At 42.0% G+C, this 24,645-nt stretch overlaps 1 protein-coding gene across 1 annotated transcript in view; it reads left to right on the top strand.

The window, feature by feature from the left end:
• The window catches only part of dock1 (dedicator of cytokinesis 1), an 850,868-nt gene extending 829,806 nt beyond the window's left edge, over nucleotides 1–21,062 (top strand). The window contains exons 45-49 of the mRNA XM_072479204.1: nucleotides 2,448–2,593; nucleotides 4,518–4,716; nucleotides 6,735–6,873; nucleotides 17,488–17,633; nucleotides 18,716–21,062. Coding sequence (XP_072335305.1) covers nucleotides 2,448–2,593; nucleotides 4,518–4,716; nucleotides 6,735–6,873; nucleotides 17,488–17,633; nucleotides 18,716–18,811 — 726 coding nt within the window. The 3' untranslated portion in view covers nucleotides 18,812–21,062. The remainder of the gene's footprint in view (nucleotides 1–2,447; nucleotides 2,594–4,517; nucleotides 4,717–6,734; nucleotides 6,874–17,487; nucleotides 17,634–18,715) is intronic.
• Nucleotides 21,063–24,645: the final 3,583 nt, after the last annotated feature.

Below are 24,645 nucleotides of genomic sequence, written 5' to 3'. Positions count from 1 at the left end.
AGCTAGGAAGGACCTAAAGAGAGAGCTAAGAAGAGCCACGAGGGGACATGAGAAGTCTTTGGCAGGTAGGATCAAGGATAACCCTAAAATTTTCTATAGATATGTCAGGAATAAGCAAATGACGAGGGTAAGAGTAGGGCCAGTCAAGGACAGTAGTGGGAAGTTGTGCTTGGAGTCCGAGGAGATAGGAGAGGTGCTAAATTAATATTTTTCGTCAGTATTCACACAGGAAAAATACAATGTTGTCGAGGAGAATACTGAGATTCAGGCTACTAGACTAGAAGGGCTTGAGGTTCATAAGGAGGAGGTGTTAGCAGTTCTGGAAAGTGTGAAAATAGATAAGTCCCCTGGGCCGGATGGGATTTATCCTAGGATTCTCTGGGAAGCTAGGGAGGAGATTGCTGAGCCTTTGGCTTTGATCTTTAAGTCATCTTTGTCTACAGGAATAGTGCCAGAAGACTGGAGGATAGCAAATATTGTCCCCTTGTTCAAGAAGGGGAGTAGAGACAACCCTGGTAACTATAGACCAGTGAGCCTTACTTCTGTTGTGTGCACAACCTTGGAATGGTTTATAAGAGATAGGATGTATAATCATCTGGAAAGGAATAATTTGATTAGAGATAGTCAACACGGTTTTGTGAAGGGTAGGTCGTGCCTCACAAACCTTATTGAGTTCTTTGAGAAGGTGACTAAACAGGTGGATGAGAGTAAAGCAGTTGATGTGGTGTATATGGATTTCAGTAAAGCGTTTGATAAGGTTCCCCACGGTAGGCTACTGCAGAAAATACGGAGTCATGGGATTCAGGGTGATTTAGCAGTTTGGATCAGAAATTGCCTATCTGGAAGAAGACAAAGGGTGGTGGTTGATGGGAAATGTTCAAACTGGAGTCCAGTTACTAGTGGTGTACCACAAGGATCTGTTTTGGGGCCACTGCTGTTTGTCATTTTTATAAATGACCTGGAGGAGGGCGTAGAAGGATGGGTGAGTAAATTTGCAAATGTCACTAAAGTCGGTGGAGTTGTGGACAGTGCGGACGGATGTTACAAGTTACAGAGGGACATATATTAGCTGCAGCACTGGGCTGAGAGGTGGCAAATGGAGTTTAATGCAGAAAAGTGTGAGTTGATTCATTTTGGAAGGAATAACAGGAAGGCAGAGTACTGGGCTAATAGTAAGATTCTTGGCAGTGTGGATGAGCAGAGAGATCTCAGTGTCCATGTACATAGATCCCTGAAAGTTGCCACCCAGGTTGAGAGGGTTGTTAAGAAGGCGTACGGTGCGTTAGCTTTTATTGGTAGAGTGATTGAGTTTCGGAGCCATGAGGTCACGTTGCAGCTGTACAAAACTGGTGCGGCCGCATTTGGAGTATTGCGTGCAATTCTGGTCGCCGCATTATAGGAAGGATGTGGAAGCATTGGAAAGGGTGCAGAGGAGATTTACCAGAATGTTGTCTGGTATGGAGGGAAAATCTTATGAGGAAAGGCTGAGTGACTTGAGGCTGTTTTCGTTAGAGAGAAGAAGGTTAAGAGGTGACTTAATTGAGGCATACAAGATGATCAGAGGATTGGATAGGGTGGACAGTGAGAGTCTTCTTCCTCGGATGGTGATGTCTAGCACGAGGGGACATAGCTTTAAATTGAGGGGAGATAGATATAGGGAATAGTCAGAGGTAGGTTCTTTACTCAGAGAGTAGTAAGGGCATGGAATGCCCTGCCTGCAACAGTAGTGGACTCGCCAACACTAAGGGCATTCAAATGGTCATTGGATAGACATATGGATGATAAGGGAATAGTGTAGATGGGCTTTAGAGTGGTTTCACAGGTCGGCACAACATCGAGGGCCGAAGGGCCTGTACTGCGCTGTAACGTTCTATGATAAAAATAAATAGGCAAACAACAATCACAGGTTTGAACTCTCACTCGTTGCATAGCAAGTGTCAACAACTTCTGTTGGATGGCATGGTGAATCGCATAACTCGGCATTAAATATGAGTGTAGTGTCATTGCTTTGTCATGCAGTCTGTCCCCTGAATGATGCCTCCATCTGTTCAGGAATTTTAGCAGAATTTACTTGGATCACCTAAAACTCAACCACTGAACTTTGGATGTCTAAACATATGTTTCATACTCGGCAAACCATTCTGGTAGCTACTGTTCCAAGATCAGTATTTCCTTATTAGCTGTCAGATAGTTATGTACTTTTATGTTGATAAATGGAACAATTTTAATATCACACCAAAGTTTTATTTCCACACTCTTGTAGATTAAACCGAGCAGATGAATTCTGAGTAGTGTCATATGTTATGGCATCACGTTCACAGTGAAGAGGATTGAGAAACTGCATACAGAAATTCACGCTTTTAAAATACAGTTAATATGTGTTAACAAAGCAGTCGCTATGTTTGGAAATTGAATGCATGTTTACCATGTAAATACATTACTTTCAGTCTGCAAATCCAGATGAGCGCAGAGGAAACCGGCCTCGTTCAATGGTACGATCCTTCACGATGCCATCAACTCCAAGACCTCTATCAGTTGCGTCAGTCTCCTCCATGTCATCTGACAGTACCCCGTCAAGGCCTGGTTCTGATGGGTATGTTTTAGAGTTCATATGATTAGCCTTTGAGAAATTTGGCAGATATAGAAGACAACAGTTGTTGCAAAATAAATGAATATTCATGTGCATTATGAGCATATCCATAGCAAAGCGTTGTGCCTGAAAATGAGGGGGGAAATATAGATACAAGGCCTCAAAATTCAGTTGCTGAGAATTGAAATTTGTTGTTTTATAATCAAAAAATGTTACAGACAAAAATGATAGCTGTACAAATCTTTGGAGGAACAGAGTTTGAATTCTTGAGAAGAATTTTAAATGACAGTAATTAAGAAATCATATTAGAGCGAAAGGAATGTATTTTAGGCTATTATACAGGATGAGTCATGAGGAAAGAAAGCATATTTCATAGTGCAGAAAAATAAAATTTATACAAAGGCAGTTTAGCAAGGAAGTTAGACTAAACTGAAAAAGAAACACAAATATTTAAAAAAGATAAAGGGAAACAACAGTGAGGTGGACTGGAATTCATTCTGCATTCTGTGACCCACGGGTGGAGGAAAATGTATTTGTAGTGCCAAAGAGACAGATCACACAGGTCAAGATGCTTCTAGAAAGTGTAACATTGAGAGTCAAAAGAAGTTCAAAGGTCAGGCGTGTCCATTCAAGGATAAATTAGGTAAAAGCTGTTATAGATCATCAGGATAGGGGTGACACATTGAAGAAATTCTTATCAGTTTTCACAAGGAGGACTAATGATGATGATGATGATGGTAGACAAACTCTAATCGTAGCAAATGGGACCAATCAATCCCGCAACCTTTGAGAAATGAATACTAATCTATTAAAATTTTGGTGAAAGGCAAGCTAAAAATGTACTTGATTTCATAATGTTTCCTCATGGTTCCATCTGTAGGAACTCAGATTATAATCTTTGTATATCTGCTAACTACGGGTCATATAATGATTTTTGATTGTAAACTAGAACAACAAAGAAAGATATGAAATTGGTTTCAAAATTTGTCTTGGTTAAAATCAAGAAGTTTTCAAATTCAAAAGTGTCACAAGGCTAAAATATATAAACACGGTTTAACTGTTCGCTTCAATTTGGAAATAAAGATACATAATAAGAAGGAAATTAATTTTGACTATTGCTTACGAAAGTCTAATTTTGCTTACGAAAGTCTAATTTATTTCTTGTGTCCAATTTAGATAGTCTTAATGCTTTTATCTATATCATTTATAATCTAAGCATTATTCTACAGTACAGTAATACTGAAAATACCAAACTCATTTTAAATGATTCTGTTCTGGCACATGTACATAAAATGGTGATTTACTTTTTTAAATAAAATTGGTGAAAATATTGTACTTATTTTGATATTCACATCAGAATAATAACATGTTTCAGAATGTACCGGAAGATGCTATCATTCAGTTTCTGAGCAGAGTTATCCGGCCCGCCAGCCACGTGTTTCTCGGTCGAGTGCAGTTGGCTGACGGCGGGATTCTTATCTTCCACTGAATGTCAATGGGATTTCCTATTATAACCATCCCACCCCACCACAAAACCCACTGGCAGGGCTGCACTGCCGGCAGGAAAATTGAATCGCAATGACCGGAGAATTCCGACCATTATCACTGATAGTAATGACAGCATTAAAATAATGCAGTATGGAAAATCCAGGTATGAGGGCTGACCTTTGCAAAACTACTTCTGCATTTTCACCAAAATAAAGAAGAATATGTTTAAGATTTAAAATTATAAAATAAAAACTGGTTGACATTCTTTGAATTGTAATATGTTGCAGTGGAGTTTTACCAAATACCATCAGAAACATTTTGTACCAGAAATATTTCTTATTCTCTAAATTGCATTAATATAAACAGGCTTTTGGATAGCGAGTTTCATTATTTCTTTTGAAAAAACATTTTTTTTATTATTCAATGTCATTTATTTTAGATTTATTCTTGAGCCTCTTCTTCCAAAGAAGATGCACTCAAGATCTCAGGATAAATTGGATAAGGATGAAATGGACAAAGACAAGAGAGAGCGCAAAAAGGAGAAAAGGAATAGCAGACATCAAGAAATGTTTGACAAAGAATTTAAAACTACTGATATTTCTGGCCAGTCTACAGAGGCTGTGATTCTGTCTGAAACGGTAATTGCAAGATAATTTGAGAACTGGAATTCTGTCGACTTGCGAATAAAGTAACTGTCATTTAAATATTCAGTGTTCCTCCTGACCACTTAAAATGCAAGTTCCAAAAACCATGAAATAATTAGGCATCACTGTTTTAACGATTGCAAGAAACATTTAGCATTGCACTTTGTAAGTACACATGAGGTTATGTAACATTAAGAAACTGAGCAGTTGACATTGAAGATGTAATGTAAATTGCTATCGACAATTTTCTATATTTTAAACCTTCACTTTAAGTCAGTTTTGGGGGATTTTATTTGAGTAGTGAACGATAACAACTTTAATGCCATAATCAGATTGTCAACAAGGGATAATGGATTCACATTAAGTTTTCAAAACAAAGTTGTTTTTGCAAGTACAACAGAGATAATGAGGATGCGCAAGCGCTGAGGACAAGAAAATCCCAGCTAAGTGACTAAGTACATGAAAAATGCATCCACCATTGACGGATGATGAAAACAGCACTGATAAGTGAAGCAGATTACAAAGGAGGCTGTTTAGATCCCCATCAGCTCGGCACTTACTTGCAAATTGTTTTGTAAAGCAACATGCATTAATAAGTTCTACCCATGCTGGGCATTAGCTTCCCATCAAACGTGGGAACCAAGAAAATGCAGGGCGGCACAGTAGTACAGTCGTTAGCACTTGCTTCACCGCGCCAGGGTCCCAGGTTCGATTCCAGACTTGGGTCACTGTCTGTGCAGAGTCTGCACGTCCTCCCTGTGTCTGCATAGGTTTCCTCCGGGTGCTCCGGTTTCCTCTCACAAGTCCCAAAAGACGTGCTGTTAAGTGAAGTGAACATTCCGAATTCACTATCTGTGTACCCGAACAGGCGCCGGAATGTGGCAACTAGGGGCTTTTCACAGTAACTTCATTGCAGCGTTAATGTTTGATTGCAGTGTTAATGTAAGCCTACTTGTGACAATAAAGATTATTATTATTAACATCCTGTCTATGATCAGAGATCCCATTTAACCATTTTTTGTTTATATGGTGTGTAGTGTTTCTGTTTTAAAATGAAGTTTTGCACCTTGTCTGATTAAGTTATTGCTACTTGTAGTGATTTTACTTAGAGCTTTTACTGTGATAGTGAGCATGAAGCTAGATATGTTTGGAATAAAAACCTGATGAGATTGCATTATAATAGGAACTAAACTCAGGTGCGATCAAAAACAATTTGTAATATTTCCAGTTGGCCCTACTATTACATAAAATAGGTTTAGATAAAATGGAAATTTGAGCTTTTGCCTTTCCAGTATTTTCTTCTCGTTTCCTGAAAGTTGTTGTTCCGATTGAGTGTACTTCCAGAAGAACTATCAGTCCTCAAGTATATTCCGATTTCTCATATGTCAGCCCAGGGCTGGGATTCTCTGGCCTCCCAGCCGCGTGTTTCTCGGCAGCGGGAGGCAGCATGCCGCTTGCTGGCAGCAGGCTTTTCTGTTTCTGCCGCTGTCAATGGGATTTCCAATTGAAGTCACCCCACGTCACCAGGAACCCTGGCGGGACCAGAGATTCTCAGCAGCCACCATCCTGAACAGCCAGAGAATTCTGGCCCAAGTGATATGTGTTCATTGATTATAATATAGTGATGACATCATGCTCAAATCTAATCAACTCTGAAGCAAGATCTTTGACTGATTCTTTCTCCTGTATGGAACACTGAGATAAATTGAAGCATCCCTACCGGTATCCTTACTGAGATCTAAGTACTAAATAACATCAAAGTTGGGACTTCCTGGTCTGCCTGGCCCACTACAGCAGTGCATGTACGCATAGATCTAGAATCCTTAGGACATCAGAATTGTGATTTTAATGCCACAGTATTAAGTTACCACTGTGCAAGAAATGTATTACATCAGCAAAGTAGTAAACCGTGACCTTCTGGAAATTCACCTGTCATTATGAAAAGCCATTCATACAATGATTTCATTCAAACTGTAGTTCTTTTCATAATACAACTTATGTCTTGTTTTCAGATCAGTCCATTAAGGCCACAAAGACCAAAGAGCCAGGTGATTAATATAATGGCACCTGATAAACGGTTTACTTCATCACCAGTGTCAACTCCAGGAACTCCCAAAGCCAAGTTAACTTTTTCCTTACAGCCTGGCCTGAGTAAGTACTGTGATGTATCTCAGAAGGAATTACACTGACCTGCATATTTTGTTTTTCATGATATATTGTACTGATTTTTAAGAGAACATATTTTGCTGAAATATAAATAGTTTCATGCATCAGGCAAGGCACAATCTATACTAGCCCTCACAGTGAATTGGAGAGCTCTTAAAGGACTTAAGCCACAATACAACCCTGTACACCAGCAACCATAGTTCAATGTGTCAAATTCTCTACATACCCGTCAGTTTTCAACAGTGAAGCAACCAAAGTCTCTAGTTCCAAATTCAATAGCCAAATAATGAAATACATCTGATAATGTATTCTTCAACATTCTAAGTCCGGTCTCAGAAATAGGAGGAGGAGGTGATTCGACCCTTTGTGCCTGCTCCGCGATTCAATATGATCTAACTCAACTCCATATTCCCGTACTATACCCATTTTCCATCAAGTCTGAGGATTTGTCAAAAGTTAGTTTGAAAGAAATAGCAGCCAGAATATACCATTCAGCCCTTCGAGCCTGCTCCATCATTCAAGAAGATGATTCGTCATGGTTGATCTGATTCCAGCCTCAGTTCACTTCCCTGTCTGCACTATGAGCTAAAGAATTCCAAAGATTAACTATTTTTAAATTTAGAGTATCCAATTTTTTCATAGTGGGCTCATGCCTGCTACCCCCAACAGTAAGAGGGTGACCCAAAGCCCCCCACCAGAGACCCCCTAATTTGAGAGAGTACCACCAGAGATCTCCTAATTAGAGAGACCTCCTAATTAGAGAGACCCAAGAGACCATCTAATTAGAAAGACTCTCACCAGAGACCCCACATAAGAGAGAACCCTGTCTGGAAGCACCCTGTAAGAGAGACCCCTGCCTGGAAGCTAGAGAGCAGTCCAGACAGAGGCAGTGAAAAAAAGCATTGCTTTAAAACTCACCTGTGCATTACACCTGCAGTGGAAGCAGCACCTGTCAGTTCCTGGAAAGAAATAAACAGTCAGCTGGGTTTAAACCTCCTCAGATCTTTGATCAGCAAGCCTTTCATTCATATCTCTGTGAAATTGCTTTCACTAGGTTGTGACTGACAGCTTCCACATACACCCAGCTGTCTGCATTGTTTTATTTATCTCCCTTCACACTTGAGTGGCTTTGAAGTACCCAGTTGGGAAACTAACCACAATGTTTACAAACATCTAACTATGATTGACAGCTCCTGGACCACTCAAAGACAGTTAAGTGCTTTCTGCAGAGAAAAAGAGGAATTGAGAGCACTTAAAGCACTTAACTGGTTAGTTTTACAGCAGGGTACTTAAAAGCCACTCACGGATAAGTTTTAAAGCAGTGATCTTTTTCAATGCCTCTGTCTGGACTGATCTCTAGCTTCCAGGAAGTGGCCTCTCATACCGCGGCTTTCAGGATGGATCCTCTCTTATGGGGGACTTCCAGGCAGGTGTCTCTCTTATGACGGTTGGGGGGAGGGGGTGGTTTCTGATGGAGGTCTCTCTAATTAGGGGGTCTCTGGTGGGTATCTCTCTAATTGGGAGGGTTTCTGGTGAAGGTCTTTCTGATTAGCGGGTCCCTGAAGGAGGTCTCTGGTGGGGCTGCCTCTAATTGGGGTTCTGTGGTGAGTGTATCTGGTGGGGTTAGGGAGGACAGGTCTTGCATTGGGAGGGGAGTGGCCCTCCAAAGACTTTGAGGGCTTCTCCCTTAAAGAGCTACCCCCTTGGCCCACCATGAGATCCACAGCATCATGGCCACGTTTGTCAAGACCTGCACCAAACCTAGCCCACTTGATTCCCAGCCCAGAGGACCCAGAGAATCACGTGGGCCCCGGGAATATCATGATCAGCCCATTAATAGGATGGAAATGAGTCTTACTGGGCCATTTGCATCTTCTCACTAGCGTGGGGCACGAACCTCAATCCCGACGCCAACAAGGGACCGGAGCATAAGAACTGGAGCAGCGCTAGATTCTCTGCCCGACCACGAATCGCCCTTCCGGCGTCGCGAGACGGAGAATCCAGCCCTCGTTCCCTTTTCAGTGGAATATAAAGGTTAAGAGGATATCTCAAAGAAGTATTCAGTGTTATTAGATGTTTCAATAAGGTATGGTGTTCGAAACATGTATAACTTTAAGTTTAATTTATATTTATATTTGTGTTAAGAAAGATGAAATAGGCTTTTATTTTCATTTAGTTTTTTTGTCAGCTTGGTGCTGGGAAGTCTGGAAGGTCGCCTTGCAAAAAGGACTAGCTTTCTAGATTTGTTTGTGTATATGTATTTTTTATATGTTTTGCAACCCTTGAAACATAGAGATGGGTTTCAAAGGGGCTGGTAGTTAAGTGATTTGGAGAAAAGACACAAGTAGAAAAAACTGCTGTTGCCTAGCAGCAGGGGTGCAGTAACATACAGAGATACAGGAAAAGACAGAAAATAAGTACACAGTGTGAATGTCGGAGTGCAATGGCAGAGCAAGCTCCTACCTACGTCGTGGGCATTCTAAGCTCTCTGATAACTAATGCTGGGGGACAGAGTTTAGGGAACTCGTGTTTGATTTCCACTTGAAGTAATAGTAAGTTTTGAGTGTGGGTTTGGATGTCTCAGTGAGAGAGGTTTTTGTGTTCGTAAGGATATTGCTGGAATAAAAAGAATACTGTGAGCTTGAATCATTTTTTTGATGTTTGTATTCAGATCTTAACCAACTTTTTTGTCTGGTGTAATATTTTATTTCTTCCTACATCTAATAAATGTTTAGTGCTTTATGTTAAAAGTTCATCAGCAAACGTCTGTGATTTGTTCAGTACATTTCCTCCCATGGTTTCTTAAAAACAGGAAAAAAAAAAGTTAGGACCTATCAAGCCAGGTTTCAATCTGGGACCTGGCTAGTCCAATATTAACATCAGCTGGGATTGTGACAAGGGGAAAAAATGATTTCCACCAATGGGTGTGGAAATGGTGTACAGTGCAATAGGAGCAGTAAGGAGCATTTATTTTCAAATAGAAAACTGTTGGGAATTGGAATGTTCTACCTGGAATAGCACTGGGAACTAAGTCTATAACTACCCACATTTTTCTGTCAATGTCTATGTTGATTTATTGAACCTTGGTTTTATTGCAAACTAACTCACTTGTGAATGCATTGACCTCGAAATTATAGGCTTTTTGATGGTGACCATTACTCACTGAATCTGACCGTGTATGCACATTTACACAAAATTCCTGAAGTCTGTCTTTCACTATGCCACAGGCTGAACAGTGGACCACCACCAGCGAAATAGACTGATCTGATAAGAACATAGAACAGTACAGCACAGAACAGGCCCTTCGGCCCACGATGTTGTGCCGAGCCTTGTTCGAAACCAAGATCAAGCTATCCCACTCCCTGTCATTCTGGTGTGCTCCATATGCCTGTCCAATAACCGCTTGAAAGTTCTTAAAGTGTTCGACTCCACTATCACAGCAGGCAGTCCATTCCACACCATAACCATTCTCTGAGTAAAGAACCTACCTCGTATATCCCTCCTATATCACCCACCCTGAACCTTATAGTTATGCCCCCTTGTAACAGCTACATCCACCCGAGGAAATAGTCTCTGAACGTCCACTCTATCTATCCCCCTCATCATCTTATAAACCTCTATTAAGTCGCCTCTCATCCTCCTCCGCTCCAAAGGGAAAAGTCCTATCTCCCTCAACCTTTCCTCATAAGACCTGTCCTTCAAACCAGGCAGCATCCTGGTAAATCTCCTTTGCACCCATTCCAATGCTCCCACATCCTTCCTCGAGTGAGGTGACCAGAACTGTACACAATACTCCAAATGTGGTCTCATGGTCATGTACAGTTGCAGCATAATCCCACGGCTCTTCAACTCAAGACCCCTGTTAATAAATGTTAACACACTATAGGCCTTCTTCATGGCTCTGTCCACTTGTGTGGCAACCTTCAGTGATCTGTGGACATGAACCCCAAGATCTCTCTGTTCTTCCACATTCCTCAGAACTCTGCCGTTGACCCTGTAATCTGCATTCAAATTTTTCCTACCAAAATGAATCACCTCGCACTTGTCAGGGTTAAACTCCATCTGCCATTTTGCAGCCCAGCTCTGCATCCTATCAATGTCTCTTTGCAGCCTACAACAGCCCTCCACCTCATCCACTACTCCACCAATCTTGATGTCATCAGCATATTTACTGATCAACCCTTCAGCCCCCTCCTCCAAGTCATTGATAAAAATCACAAATAGCAGAGGACCCAGTGCTGATCCCTTTGGTACACTGGTAACTGGTCTCCAGCCTGAAAATTTTCCATCCACCACCACTCTCTGTCTTCTATGTGATAGTCATTTACTTATCCAATTGGCCAAATTTCCTTCTTTCCCACACCTCCTTACTTTCTTCATGAGCCAACCATGGGGAACCTTATCAAGCGCCTTATTAAAATCCATGTATACGACATCAACTACTCTACCTTCATCTACGCACCTAGTAACCTCCTCAAAGAATTCAATCAAATTTGTGTGGCAAGACGTACCCTTCACGAATCCGTGTTGACTATCCCGGATTAAGCTGCACCTTTCATAAATGGTCATAAATCCTATCCTTCAGGACCTTTTCCATTAACTTCCGACCACCGAAGTAAGACTAACCGGCCTATAATTACCAGGGTCATTCCTATTCCCTTTCTTGAACAGAGGAACAACATTCGCCACTCTCCAGTCCTCTGGCACTATCCCCGTGGACAATGAGGACCCAAAGATCAAAGCCAAAGGCTCTGCAATCTCATCCCTTGCCTCCCAAATAATCCTAGGTTATATCCCATCTGGCCCAGGGGACTTGTTGACCCTAAGGTTTTTCAAAATTGCTAATACATCCTTCTTCAGAACATCTACCTCCTCCAGCCCACCCACCTGTATCACACACTCATCCTCAAAAACATTGCCCCTCTCCTTAGATTGTCATAGAATTTACAGTGCAGAAGGAGGCCATTCGGCCCATCGAGGTGAACACTGAAGAAAAGTATTCATTCAACGCCTCTCCTATCTCTTCTGGCTCCATGCACAAGTTCCCACTACTGTCCTTGACTGGCCCTAACCTCACCCTGGTCATTATTTTATCTCTCACATAAAAGTACAAAGCCTTGGGGTTTTCCTTGATCCGACCCACCAAGGACTTCTCATGCCCCCTCCTTGCTCTCCTAAGACCTTTTTTTAGCTCATTCCTTGCAACCTTGTAATCCTCAAGCAACCCAACTGAACTTTGTCTTCTCATCCTTACATACACTTCCTCTTTCCTCTTGACAAGACATTCAACCTCTTTTGTGAACCATGGTTCCCTCACACGGCCATTTTCTCCCTGCATGACAGGGACATACCTATCAAGGACACGCAGTACTTGTTCCTTGAACAAGCTCCACTTTTCATTTGTGCCTTTCCCTGACCGTTTCTGTTCCCATCTTATGCTCCCTAATTCTTGCCTAATCGCATCATAATTACCCCTCCTCCAATTATAAATCTTGCCCTGCCGTATGGCCCTATCCCTCTCCATTGCAATAGTGAAAGACACCGAATTGTGGTCACTATCTCCAAAGTGCTCTCCCACAAACAAATCTATCACTTGGCCCGGTTCATTACCCAGTACCAATCCAATGTGGCCCCACCTCTTGTTGGCCTATCCACATATTGTGTCAGGAAACTCTGCTGTACACACTGTACAAAAACTGCCCCATCCGAACTGTTCGACCTATAGAGGTTCCAATCAATATTTGGAAAGTTAAAGTCACCCATGACAACTACCCTGTGACCTCCACACCTATCCATAATCTATTTTGTAATTTCTTCCTCCACATCTCTATTACTATTTGGGGACCTATAGAAAACTCCTAACAACGTGACCGCTCCTTTCCTATTTCTAACTTCACCCCATATTACCCCAGTAGGTAGATCCCCCTCGAACTGCCTTTCTGCAGCAGTTAAACTATCCTTGATTAACAATGCCACTCCTCCACCTCTTTTACCACCGTCCCTGCTCTTACTGAAACATCTATACCCCGGAACTTCCAACAACCATTCCTGTCCCTGTTCTAACCATGTCTCCGTAATGCCCACAACATCGTAGCCCCACGTACCAATCCACGCTCCAAGTTCATCTACCTTATTCCGGATGCTCCTTGCATTGAAGTAGACACACTTCAACCCACCTTCCTGTCTACCGGTACACACATGGTACCTTGATACCCTCCTCAGTACCTCACTACTGTCAACACTGGCTTCTGGACTACAGCTCGTTTTCCCATCCCCCTGACAAATTAGTTTAAACCCCCCCCCCCCGCCCCCCTCCCGAAGAGCCGTAGCAAATTTCCCTACCAGGATATTGGTGCCCCACTGGTTCAGGTGCAAACCGTCCAGTCTGTACAAGTCTTCCCCAAAATGTGCTCCAATTATCCACATAACTGAAACCCTCCCTCCTATACCATCCCTGCAGCCACGTGTTTATCTGCACTCTCTCCATGTTCCTCAACACGCTAGCACGTGGCACCGGCAACAAACCAGAGATGACAACATGGTTTGTCCTGGCTCTCAGCTTCCACCCTAGCTCCCTAAATTCCTGTTTTAAATCACCGTCCCTTCTCTTACCTATGTCGTTGGTAGCGATGTGTATCTCGTCTTGTGACTGTTCCCCCTCCCCCTTAAGGTTTCTGAAAACACGGTCTGAGACGACACAGACCCTGGCACCCGGGAGGCAACATACCATCCGTGAGTCTCTTTCGTTGCCACCGAACCGTCTATCCGTCCCTCCAACTATTGAGTCCCCAATAACTATTCCTCTCCTGCTCTCCCTCCTTTCCTTCTGAGCGACAAGGATGGACTCGGTGCTGGAGATCCGTTCACCGTGGCTTACCCCTGGTAGGTCATCCCCCTCAACAGTATCCAAAGCAGTATACTTGTTACTGAGGGGAATGACCACAGAGGATCCCTGCACTGACTGCTTCTTCCCAGCCCCTCTCACCGTCACCCATCTATCTTGATTCTTGGGAGTAACCACATCCCTGAAGCTACTATCTATGACCACCTCTGCCTGCCGAATGATCCGAAGTTCATCCAGCTCCAGCTCCAGTTCCCTAACGTGGTTTCTGAGGAGCTGGAGATGTGTGCACTTCCCGCAGGTGAAATCAGCAGGGACACTGACAGTGTCCCTCACCTCAAACATTCTGCAGGAGGAACATTGCACTGCCTTCCCTTCCATTCCCCCGAGATAACTTGCGGATAAAAACAAGAAAAAGAAAGAAAAAGCTTGACTGATATTCACTCAACCCCTTAAGTTAGAGGAGGTGGAAGGGTGGGGGAACACTACAAGTGTAGTGTCTCGGGTTTAGGAACCGCCCAACTTAAATGCAGGTAAAAATAAAACCAGCAACCACTGTGCCCCCCACGATAACAGCAATCAGCTGTTATGGGCCCGCGCAAATAATTTAAATCTTAACTACTTACCCAGCAGTCACACTATCCTCACTCTGACCGGATTCAGCTGAAAACCGCCAACAGTAAGCTTTTTAAAAATTTACTCCACTCACTCAGCAACCACTGCACCCCGCACGATAACAGCAATAAGAATGTCCTGTTTCACTTTCTTGTGTCACTGTTAGAAACGTCATAAAAAGTTGTCTTGTTAATTGAAGTGTAACTGTGTTTATAATCTGAGCAATAACTACTGCTGAACAAACAATCTGGCCCTGAAAAATATGTGAATGTTCTTAACTGTCTCCATTATTCGTTTTACGTAAAATTAATAAAACATGATTTGATTATTAATGCTTTTCATTTCCTGGTTCGCTGTGAATATTCTTCAATGTAATTGACTGCTTGAGCAACATGGTGACATCACTGCAGCTTGACTCTGGGAGCCCTGTTGAAAAACCTCACAGCAAGAAAATTAAAGTTCTCACAACAGAGATTGCTTGTCTGTCAATGGGACTTTTTTTGAGCTCAACATCATGCACCCTTGCTTCACCACTAACCACAAAATCCAGCTCATAGAAGGTGGGGAGGGGTTTTCCACCCCCATTTTTGGCAAGCAGGAAAGCCGGAGGGTGGACAATCAAAGGAAGTCCCAAAATGTCATTTACGAAGGCGGGATTTCTGTTCAGATAGTCCCAGCCATGACGTCATGCCAGTAAGGTTTACAACAAATCCTGACAAACGGAGACCTGCCGAGTGGTTTCCACAGATACATCCAGCCCTCGTGGAGAGGATCATGCCTGAGCAGTCGGTGCAGAGTGGGGCTTCCATTGGAATGGTCCTTCAGAGAGAGGGTGGGTGGCAGTGGAGCTGGGGCCCCATGTCTGTGGGGTGGGGGGGGGCAGTCATTAAAAAAAAAACTTTTGATTGTGCAACTGCCAATCTCTTGGGAACCATGGTTGCTAAATGAGCCCATCCCACCAGCATGATGTCAATGGGACCTGCCACAACTTTTTTTTCCGACGTGTTTGAAAATACGGCGAGGAAACATGGCCAGGCAGCTGGCAAACTGCCCTCCGCTTTTCCCACCAGAAGCAACACTTTTTTTTTAATCAAAAAAATTCCACCCATTGTGTATGAATGCTGCACATCGAGTAGCACAGTGAAGCTCAAGACTGAAATCTTTGACATAAGATTGTGGCTACGAGCTCGTGTTACAGCAATAATTATATTGTTTTGCTATTTCTTTAATTAGCACACTCTATGATTTATTTTACCATGCAAGAATAATTTGTAATAGAATCATCAATACAATTGGGAATAAGCCTACAATTTCAAATATTTTGCTCCTTTGATTTGTTTAATTAAACATGAATGTTCGTATTTATTGAAAACGTAGTAACTGACAGAAGGAAAACTTGTTAGGAAGTAATTTTATTTGGACGCAGCATTGATCAAACAATGTTTATGAGAGAGAAATAGCAAGGCATTGTACCTGTATATACGTATAAAATGGAAATAATGGAAAGAAATATAGAAAAAAACATCTTTCTTTTACAAGTTCAGGTACAGGACAAGTAAAACTGAGCAAAGGAGAAATTTAGGGTGCGATTTTATGGCCAGCTGCTTTTTGGGCTTCCAATGTCTCGCGAGATGTAAATCCCATCCATTGTGGAAGGGATCACGTTTTTAGCAAATCTTATATTAAAACGAGACAGCAAGTCTCACTTTAATGTGCAGATTCCCTTGTTACCCGAGATGTGGGATCAATTCCCTTTGCCTCAGAGACCTCGGGTGAGCACCATTCAGTATTGGTATCCACAAGCGAGAACCAGGCGGAACGGCACTCGTGGGAGTCTCCCAGATCGGAGACCCCAAGTGCATGCCTTTTGGGCAGGGTGGCACCCTGGGACTGCTGGTGCCACCTGGGCACCCTGGTAGTACCACCCGGTGCCAGGCACTGTAAGGGTGCCAGGTTGGAACTACCAAGGTGCCATGTTGCCATTTTTTTTGCTCAGTTGCGATCGGGCCGCGAATGCCTAGTGTGTGAGTTGGGGGGAGTGCAGGGGGACCAAGGGATCCTTCCATAGTGTTTTGGGGCTGGGGGATTTGAGGGTCGCGTCAGGAGCCTCAGAGATCGGGATACCGTTTAAAAACGGCATCCCACTCTCGCTCCACTGAGGAGTTCTGCCGAGCGGTGCTTCTTAGTGCACAAAACGGGGATATATGCAGTCTCGTCCGTGTATGCCCCTCTGAGGCCCCTTATCAAACACCAGTGGTGTTTTATAGCCTTGTGTTTCTCAATGCTGCAAGTGCCAGGAAACACGTGGCTAAACACGCTCGCTATGGGACTTTGTTCCCATTTAGTAAAATCGTGCCCATATATATATATATACATCAAAAATGAACAAAATGTCTAATTTATGCGTCAAATTTAAAAGCACAATTTCAGCTACATATGATAAATTTTCAGAAATGTATGGGAAAAATTTCTGCAACATTTAGAGATCAATATAGAAGGAATAATTCAAAATGATTCAAATTAAGGGATTCTGTAAAGTTCCTACGGTTTTATTATTCAGATTAAAATTAGTTGCATCAAGTTAAGCTAATAAAAACATTTTGTGGTGTAGCTAGAAGTATTATTTAATAGAATTAAGTCACTTGCCATATTTTTCTGTTGATGACCAAATTTGAGTAGAATTTCATGAGCGACTCTTGGAGCATATGGTGCTCTTTGTAAGAAATGTTGATTCTTTATGTTGATTTTGCTCCGGAATAATGGGGGCGATCTACTGCCTTTTCACGCAGATGGGATTGCACGAGGAGTGCGGTCACCAGGAAATCACATTGCAATGACTGGGTTGGTAAATCCCACTGGCAGCCGCTGCTGAAAAACACACGGCGGGTTGGCCAGTAAATCCCGCCCAACATTTTCACAGGATACTTTAAGCTGCTTGCAGATGTGTTATATTCTTGAATTTTGCTTATAATTTAAATATATACTTGCCTATTTGTATTTATTCTGTTAGGCTATCTTGTGTCTCTCAGGAAGTAATCAAATAAGTTGCATTTTACAATATATTTTTGTTTCCGGAAGAAAAAGTTCTAACCCAAATAGATCATGATTGAAATTCCAATATAACTTCAATCTGTTATTTCTAGATGTGGATCTTAATGGTGCAGATAATTCTGAGCAGACTGGAATACCACCTCCTCTTCCTGTTAAAGGCAACAGTGGTGATTACGGAACACTGACTGAAAATCAAGAACTCACCATTTCCATCACACCACCCCTACATCAACCCAGGGTAAACACTATCTAAAGTTAACGAGCAAGAGTTTGTCTGTTCTTTATATTTTTTTTAACGGACTTTCTGTCTTCTGAGAAATGTTCAATTTAATATTTCCGATAAGTTTATTTGAACACAGTTGAACACTTTACCATGTTACTGGAATAGAACTGTAAGTTACAATAAATTGATACTAAGCAACCTTAATTAGTATTGCAAAACTAATCTGAAATTAACCACTTAAAATGTATTGAATCTCCTTTTGAACCACTAACATCTAATAATCGTAGAAATTTAACCAAACTTCAAAAATTACTCAATAAAACTGATTCTGTATTTCGATAAATATGTTGGTCCACAAATTGCTGTAGCAGAGCAGAGGGGGTCAGTTAAATGCCAAATCAGGTCTGAAAAGAAGAAATAGAGAAATAAAAGTTGGATGAAGAAAGAAGAAAGTGGCTGAAAGAAAGCAATTAAAGAACTAGAATAATTTCAAATGTTACATTTTTAAAATGAACAATTAAAATGTGATGGGATAGGAGTTCATGCTTGTAATAGTACACTTTCAGAGCCAGGGTGTAATTAATATTTATCACATGGTGAAAGGGTATTTAGACTGAAATAGACAAAACTTAACTTGCTCTGACAAATTAAATTAATATCTACTGTATAAATATAGCAATATCAAGCCATTCACTGCCTTTCAGTGGTGAGACAGAAAGAGGGATGCCATTTTTGCAAAACTCACAAAGCAACTCTGACACCAACCTTTGGATTTCCATGTATAACTGCACATCTGCCCCCCCACTTGATGTTGCAGTGTCATTGCACATAGGTCCTCACCATTATTTTCAAAGTAATTTCTGATCTAATGTGTTCTGTATAATAGAAAATCTACTGTGTTTAATGGTTTAAAAAATAATTAGCAAAAGTCAATACTGTGTTTTATCCTGGTGTACTTGCAGTTTTGTCATAATTTGATGGCATGAAATATATTTAAGGCCATTGACCATTCAATATTTAATGTAAGCCAAGGTCACTGCTAGAGATTCTGTAAATGAGAAATGAACAGTTCACCAAAGTGATTTTCTTTCCAACAGCTCCCGCCACCTCTACCGAGCAAGACACCTCCCCCTCCTCCTCCAAAGACAACTCGGAAGCAAACATCAGTAGATTCTGGGATTGTGCAGTACTGACGCTGTATCCAATATCAATTCCAGCCTACACTGTTCCCTTACAAAAGACAGTCTGTCCATCCTTTTGCCTTTCAAACTGAGGGAACATACACAATTATTCACCTCGTTTAGGTCTCTACAAGTCAAATAAGGAGACAAAAAAATATGTACTTTAGCCAACAGATTCTGCTGCTGAGTTTTAAATATTAACTAATACATACATACATATACATAAAAATTTTAAACAGTTGAAATGTTATATTTAAAATTTCTTTTGTGCTCTTAAGATTGAAAATGTTGCATAGTGGATCAAAATTCCTGGCATTTGATTTGGAGATTGATTTTGTGGTCAGTAACAAAATGATGTTGCTCATTACTAACTTTAAAGGGAGATGCCCACAAAGGTCTAACAATCTCGGCATGATTTCCACCTTTCCTGACATTAGTTTGAATTTGGGGTCAAGTAAAGGGATTCACCAGGTGTCTAACAGTGATAACATTAAACAGGGTGGGATGTGGAAGCCTTTTGCCTCATAAGATAATCGTTTGTGACATGATAGCCAGCTAAGCATTGCCTGCCGTGACTCAGAAGCCCCAATCTGGCACGGCAGTGGGCTAAGAAGGTGGCCTCTGTTTTCTCTGGCCCTCTTAGTCAGCTTTTATTTCTGCTCACCTCTTCCAATGCCCTTCCAAACAGTTTGCCTCCAGAATTCAGAACCGTCAGTGACTGTTTCCCAGCTATCAGTGTCAGTATCTGCCATCTTCACATCTCACTTGCAGGTGCCCTTGTAGCAGAGGTATGAATGCCCAGAGGCCAGGACCCAGTAACTAGTTCACTGTACAGAAAGCTTTTGCCTAGCATATGCTGTCTAGGCCTCACCACTGTAAAACAGTGCACTGAGGACACAGGCTTTGTAGATTTTCAGTTTGGTGTTCAGTCAGGTTGCTGTTCCACATCTTTACACAGCTTGGATGTAACAGTTGCAGCTTTTGAAGTGTTTATGTTGATTTCAGTATCAAGTGACAGATTGCTAGTGATTGTGGAGCCTAGATATGTGAAGCTATCAATCTCAGTGTCATATTGTCAATGCTGATAGATGGCGGTGGGGCAACATCCCAGACCATAGCATTTGTCCTCCTGATGCTGATCGTCAAGCCAAACTCATCATAGCTTGAGAAAGTCTGTCCATTTGCTGCAAAAGGACTCTCAAAAAAAAGGATAAACAGCTAATTACAATGAAGGATTCTTTCAGCAACTAACCCAGAAGCACTGAGTATCCTTCATTTATTTCAATTTCTCAGAGAGTGAAGTAAATGTTTGGGACATGCATATTAAAAGCTGAAATAACATAAACATCAAAATAAGTCATTATATTAAAATCTAGAAATTTTGATCAGAATAGAAAGTGATATTGCACAAATGCAAAATTAGTTATCCAGGGTGAGAGACGTTCTTCAAACAATTAAGTTACACCTCATTACCAACGTATAACATTTTAGAGGGTTTTAACAGTGATAGTACAGTGTAAGAGGGGAATTTTTCATCAGTTCAGTGATTTCTAACTGATTACAGTCTGCAGGGACTTCGGCAGTGCACTCTATGAAGAAGCATAGATTCACTGACAGCATCTTCTGGATTTGCACATTTAACTTTCCATTTGCAGATTCCAGAGATTGTTGCCAGTTTCACAGGAGCAATGATAGCAAATACTGATATTTTCACTATCATTGCCACTGCAAAATCCGGACCAATGACTTGTGCTGGAAGCTCATGAATATATTACTTTTCTTGGTTTCAATTTATATAGTTATTCAACAATTAATTCATTCTCGAGATATAAAATTTTGCTTACTTTTCAAATAAGACGGGTAAAGTAATAGTCTTTGATGAAACAAATTACTGCTTTGTCCATGGAGTGTAATCATTATGTACAGAAGTTTGTATATATATATGAAGCTGAAAATTTTAAAACTCATTTTACGGTGTCAACATTTATTACAATTGCTTAGTATAATTCTGCAAATGGATTTATTCCTAATAAGTGCTTTTAGATTTCAAAGCTTATTGACTGTAAACTATTGGTCATATTTTGCTAAAATTTCTTTTCATTTTATTTAATAGGGTCAAAATGGGAAATGGAATATTTTACAGTTCTTTTGTTATGATTTCTAAAATGTAATTTTTAGCATTTTCTGTAATCATGATATGAGTGAAACTAGTTTAATCAATTCACTACTGACTCCCACAATAAAAACAAAAATGCTGAACGTTTTAGCGGCTGACATTTTCAACATCTATTAATTAGATTTGCTTTTCCTGGTTTCTCCCTCAGTTCTGAATAATAAGTGTCACTCTTGGTCTGTATACTTGCAGATGTGAAAAGTCAATGTTATTTGACAATCCAAATGTAAGAGTTTCCAATTTTGGTTTTATTGTTCAGTGTGAGTACAGAACATGAAAGATCAGATTTTGAATTAATTAAGTACTTTTGTAGAGATCTGTCTTCCAAATTCATAGATTTCCATTAAAGGTTATACAAATTGTGTGCATATTAGCATCCCAAGATTGGGTCAGTTTTATCAACAGATTTGAGGGAGTTATTGGATTGGTTTTTCCCACTCGGCAGTAAAATAAAGCCTTTTGGGACTCCGTGAAGGACAGACAAGAGAGCCCAAAGCTCAGTCGAGACAACCAATGCAGTAACTTAATAAGAAGTTTCTGAAATGGATGTGAGCTAAGAATATTTCTTAAAGATACAATGATGGCAGGTATCATAGGATAGAATCATAGAATCCCTACAGAGCAGAAGGAGGCCATTCGGCCCATTGAGTATGCAACGACCTAGGCTCACACCTGCGCCATATCCCCGTAACCCTGCCTAACGTTTGGACACTATGGGGCAATTTAGCATGGTCAATCCAGCTAACCTGCACATCTTTGGACTGTCGGAGGAAACCACAGTTCCCGGAGGAAAGCCACGCAGACACGGGCGAATGTACAAACTCCACACAGAAAGTTTGGTAATTTGCTTGTCCCACCTTTTCAACATAGTCTTCCAAAGAGGAATAAAACACCAACCTGATTTCATAACTGCATTGACTATTCTATAGACCACACACAATCGTTGTGTTCCATCCGGTTTTGGTACCATCACAATAGGCTCAATCAGCAATCCAGATGTAAATTGCACTAGTTTTCAGAATTGATTTTCTTTTGTTCAAGTTTCTGCTCAAACTCATTTGCACAGGTAAAAGTTTCCATAAACTAAACAGCGCTTTGCAAGGTAATTGTTTTTCTTCTTGCATTAAAAATATTCACTGATTTATTTAAGAGTGGTAACCTGGAGCAGTTCTATTAATACAGAAGAAAATGGATTGACCACAAAACATAAGCATTTTCAATCAGTACCCAGTCCACCAGATGATTTTAAACCAAAAATAAAAAATGATGGAAATACTCAGCAGGTCTGACAGCATCTGATGAAAGGTCACGATCTGAAACATTGGGCTGGATTCTCTGATTTGAAGACTAAGAGCTGACACCGGCGTGGGAACAGTGGCGTTTTATGCCCGTAAAACGGCGCAAAAGCTGCACCGATCCTCTTTCTGGTGGGGGGGGGCTAGCAGGAATGCAGTGTAAAGCTGCAGATATGGCCGGAGAAAAAATACCACGTGCCATTTAACATCATATCGGGGGCGCTCCTACGGCCGGAGAATTGCTGGCTCCGTGGCCGCGCATGTGGACCCGGCCTGCCAAAACTGTGTTACTCCCCCCCCCTTTACCAGGCTCGCCACCCCCTGACCACCCCTCACCAGTGCCCCCAGTCCCCGCCAAAGCTCCCCCTGCCTGCGGAATAGCTCCCACCCAACTGTGGCAGCACTGGACTCAGTCCGCAGCCGCCACATCAGGTTCCCAAAAATAAATAGCATGAGTGACCCACGCCGTCGGGAAGTCGGCCGATTGGGAGCGGAGCATCGGGGGAGGGCCTCAGGTGATGGGGGAGGGCCTCAAGAGGCCGTCCATATAGCGTTTTGGAGCGGGGCGGAGTAGCGCCGCCCTCTAATGCGGCGCAAAAGGGGATTCTCTGGCCGATCGCAATTTTGGCTTTGGACACCAGAGAATCCCGACCATTAACTCTGTGGCTGGAATTCTCCATTCTGGAGTCTATGTGCTCCCGTCAGTGGAAAATCGGGACTGGTCCCCACTGGTGCATGCCCTTAAATGGCACTTTTTTTTTCCCAAATCAACTTTTCTTTGGCATGCCAGCATCTGCCCTGCAACTGAGAGAGGCAGGACTAATCTCTCGGACAGGTCCCGCACCTCTCAGATCGAAATGCAGTTTTTAAAGGGCACTCCGATCTCAATTAGCTGCTAGACCCCCCAACCCCACCTCGGATCGCAGGCAGAGCGCAATCCTAATCGCTCAGACTCCCCCGGCCCTACCCCATAGCTTCAGGCCCTACCCCTTAGCCATGCCGAGGGGTGGCAAGCTGATAGGTACCCTCCCAACACTTGTCACCAGGGTGCCAAGGGGGCTCCTTATGGGTAGTGGGGTGTCATAGAGGGTTGTGCTGGGGTGGAAAGGTTCAGATCGGGTGTCTTCCCTGGGATGGAGCTCCTTTGGCTGCTGATGCCATCTGCAGCCTTTAAAACCTATTAAACAGTCACTCATTATGTAAAAGTTAAAGTTTTCCCACAATAAAGTGAAAGTATTCTCATCTGTACTCCTAGCCCCTTCAAATAGTATGTCAGAAATAATGCGTTCTCATAATAGAGTGAAAGTGATCCCATCTGTTCCACTAAACCCTTTAAAAGCTTTGTCAGCATGCCAAATTCAAAGGCCTGTGAGATGATGGTGAAAGTCCTTTAAAGTGGTGGAAACTTTTGAAATTCTTTTCACAGTTAATTTCATTGCCTTTTGAAGTATTGAAGACACTGTGTATAGCCAGGAGGCTCTTGCTGGGGCACCAGTCGGGCACTGGGTGCCTTTCAATCAGGGGCCCCTACCCCCACTTCCCGGGTGACCACAAGCAACCAGCACAGGTTTGTTTGTTGTGCTCCCTACCTGGCAACAGGCCTACCTACCACTGATTGGGTACCAACAGCAGCAGGATGATGCCTACAGTTGGGCATTAATTGCCCACTTAAGGCCCTCAATTGACGGCAGAGAAGGAAAACCAATCCTGGGACTTCCCGCCATGGACTTAATCGAGCTGAAGGAGGAAATGTGACAAGGTTGCGAAACCTAAGTAAATACCCTCCCTGCCTCCAAACCTACCACAGAGCCCTTCGTCTTCAATCATCAGAATCGAGGTTTAGTTAGATTTAGAAGAGACTAGAAAAGAAACGATGGCAGGGTTACAAGGACAGTTTATAAACATTATGATGTGGACTGTCCTGGATCCATAAGGTATTTGAGGGTAAAGAATACCAGGAATTTCAGAGCTATGCAGCAAATAGAATGAAGAGAGTGTTATGGATCACATGTTTCAGATGCTGGTCAAGTCTACCAATTGAAGGACAGTAAGAGTTTAAAATTGAAGCACGCGATGGTAAGTCGATAACTACCCAGAAATAGAAAGCAAAATGAATTGAAGTCAGAGGGGATCCCTTTTAGACTTGTCTAAAAGTTATAGAGCTCTTTATACACAGAATATGAAGGATAGTGGCTCAGGAAAGGTAGCAGGAGCAGTACCATGGAATAAAAAGCTACCTGAGGAAATAAGGAAAGGGGAGAACATGACGATAATTTCTGATGATCAGGTGTTTGCTATGTTGCCTCAGGTGCAAGGCTACTGGGCATAATGCAATAGGTGGAGAGATCTTGGAAAAGGGAAGTGTACAGCTAGAAATC

This window comes from Scyliorhinus torazame, chromosome 16 (genome assembly GCF_047496885.1).
Source record: "Scyliorhinus torazame isolate Kashiwa2021f chromosome 16, sScyTor2.1, whole genome shotgun sequence".
Lineage (NCBI taxonomy): Eukaryota > Metazoa > Chordata > Chondrichthyes > Carcharhiniformes > Scyliorhinidae > Scyliorhinus > Scyliorhinus torazame.
This window is presented reverse-complemented; position numbering and strand designations above follow the sequence as displayed.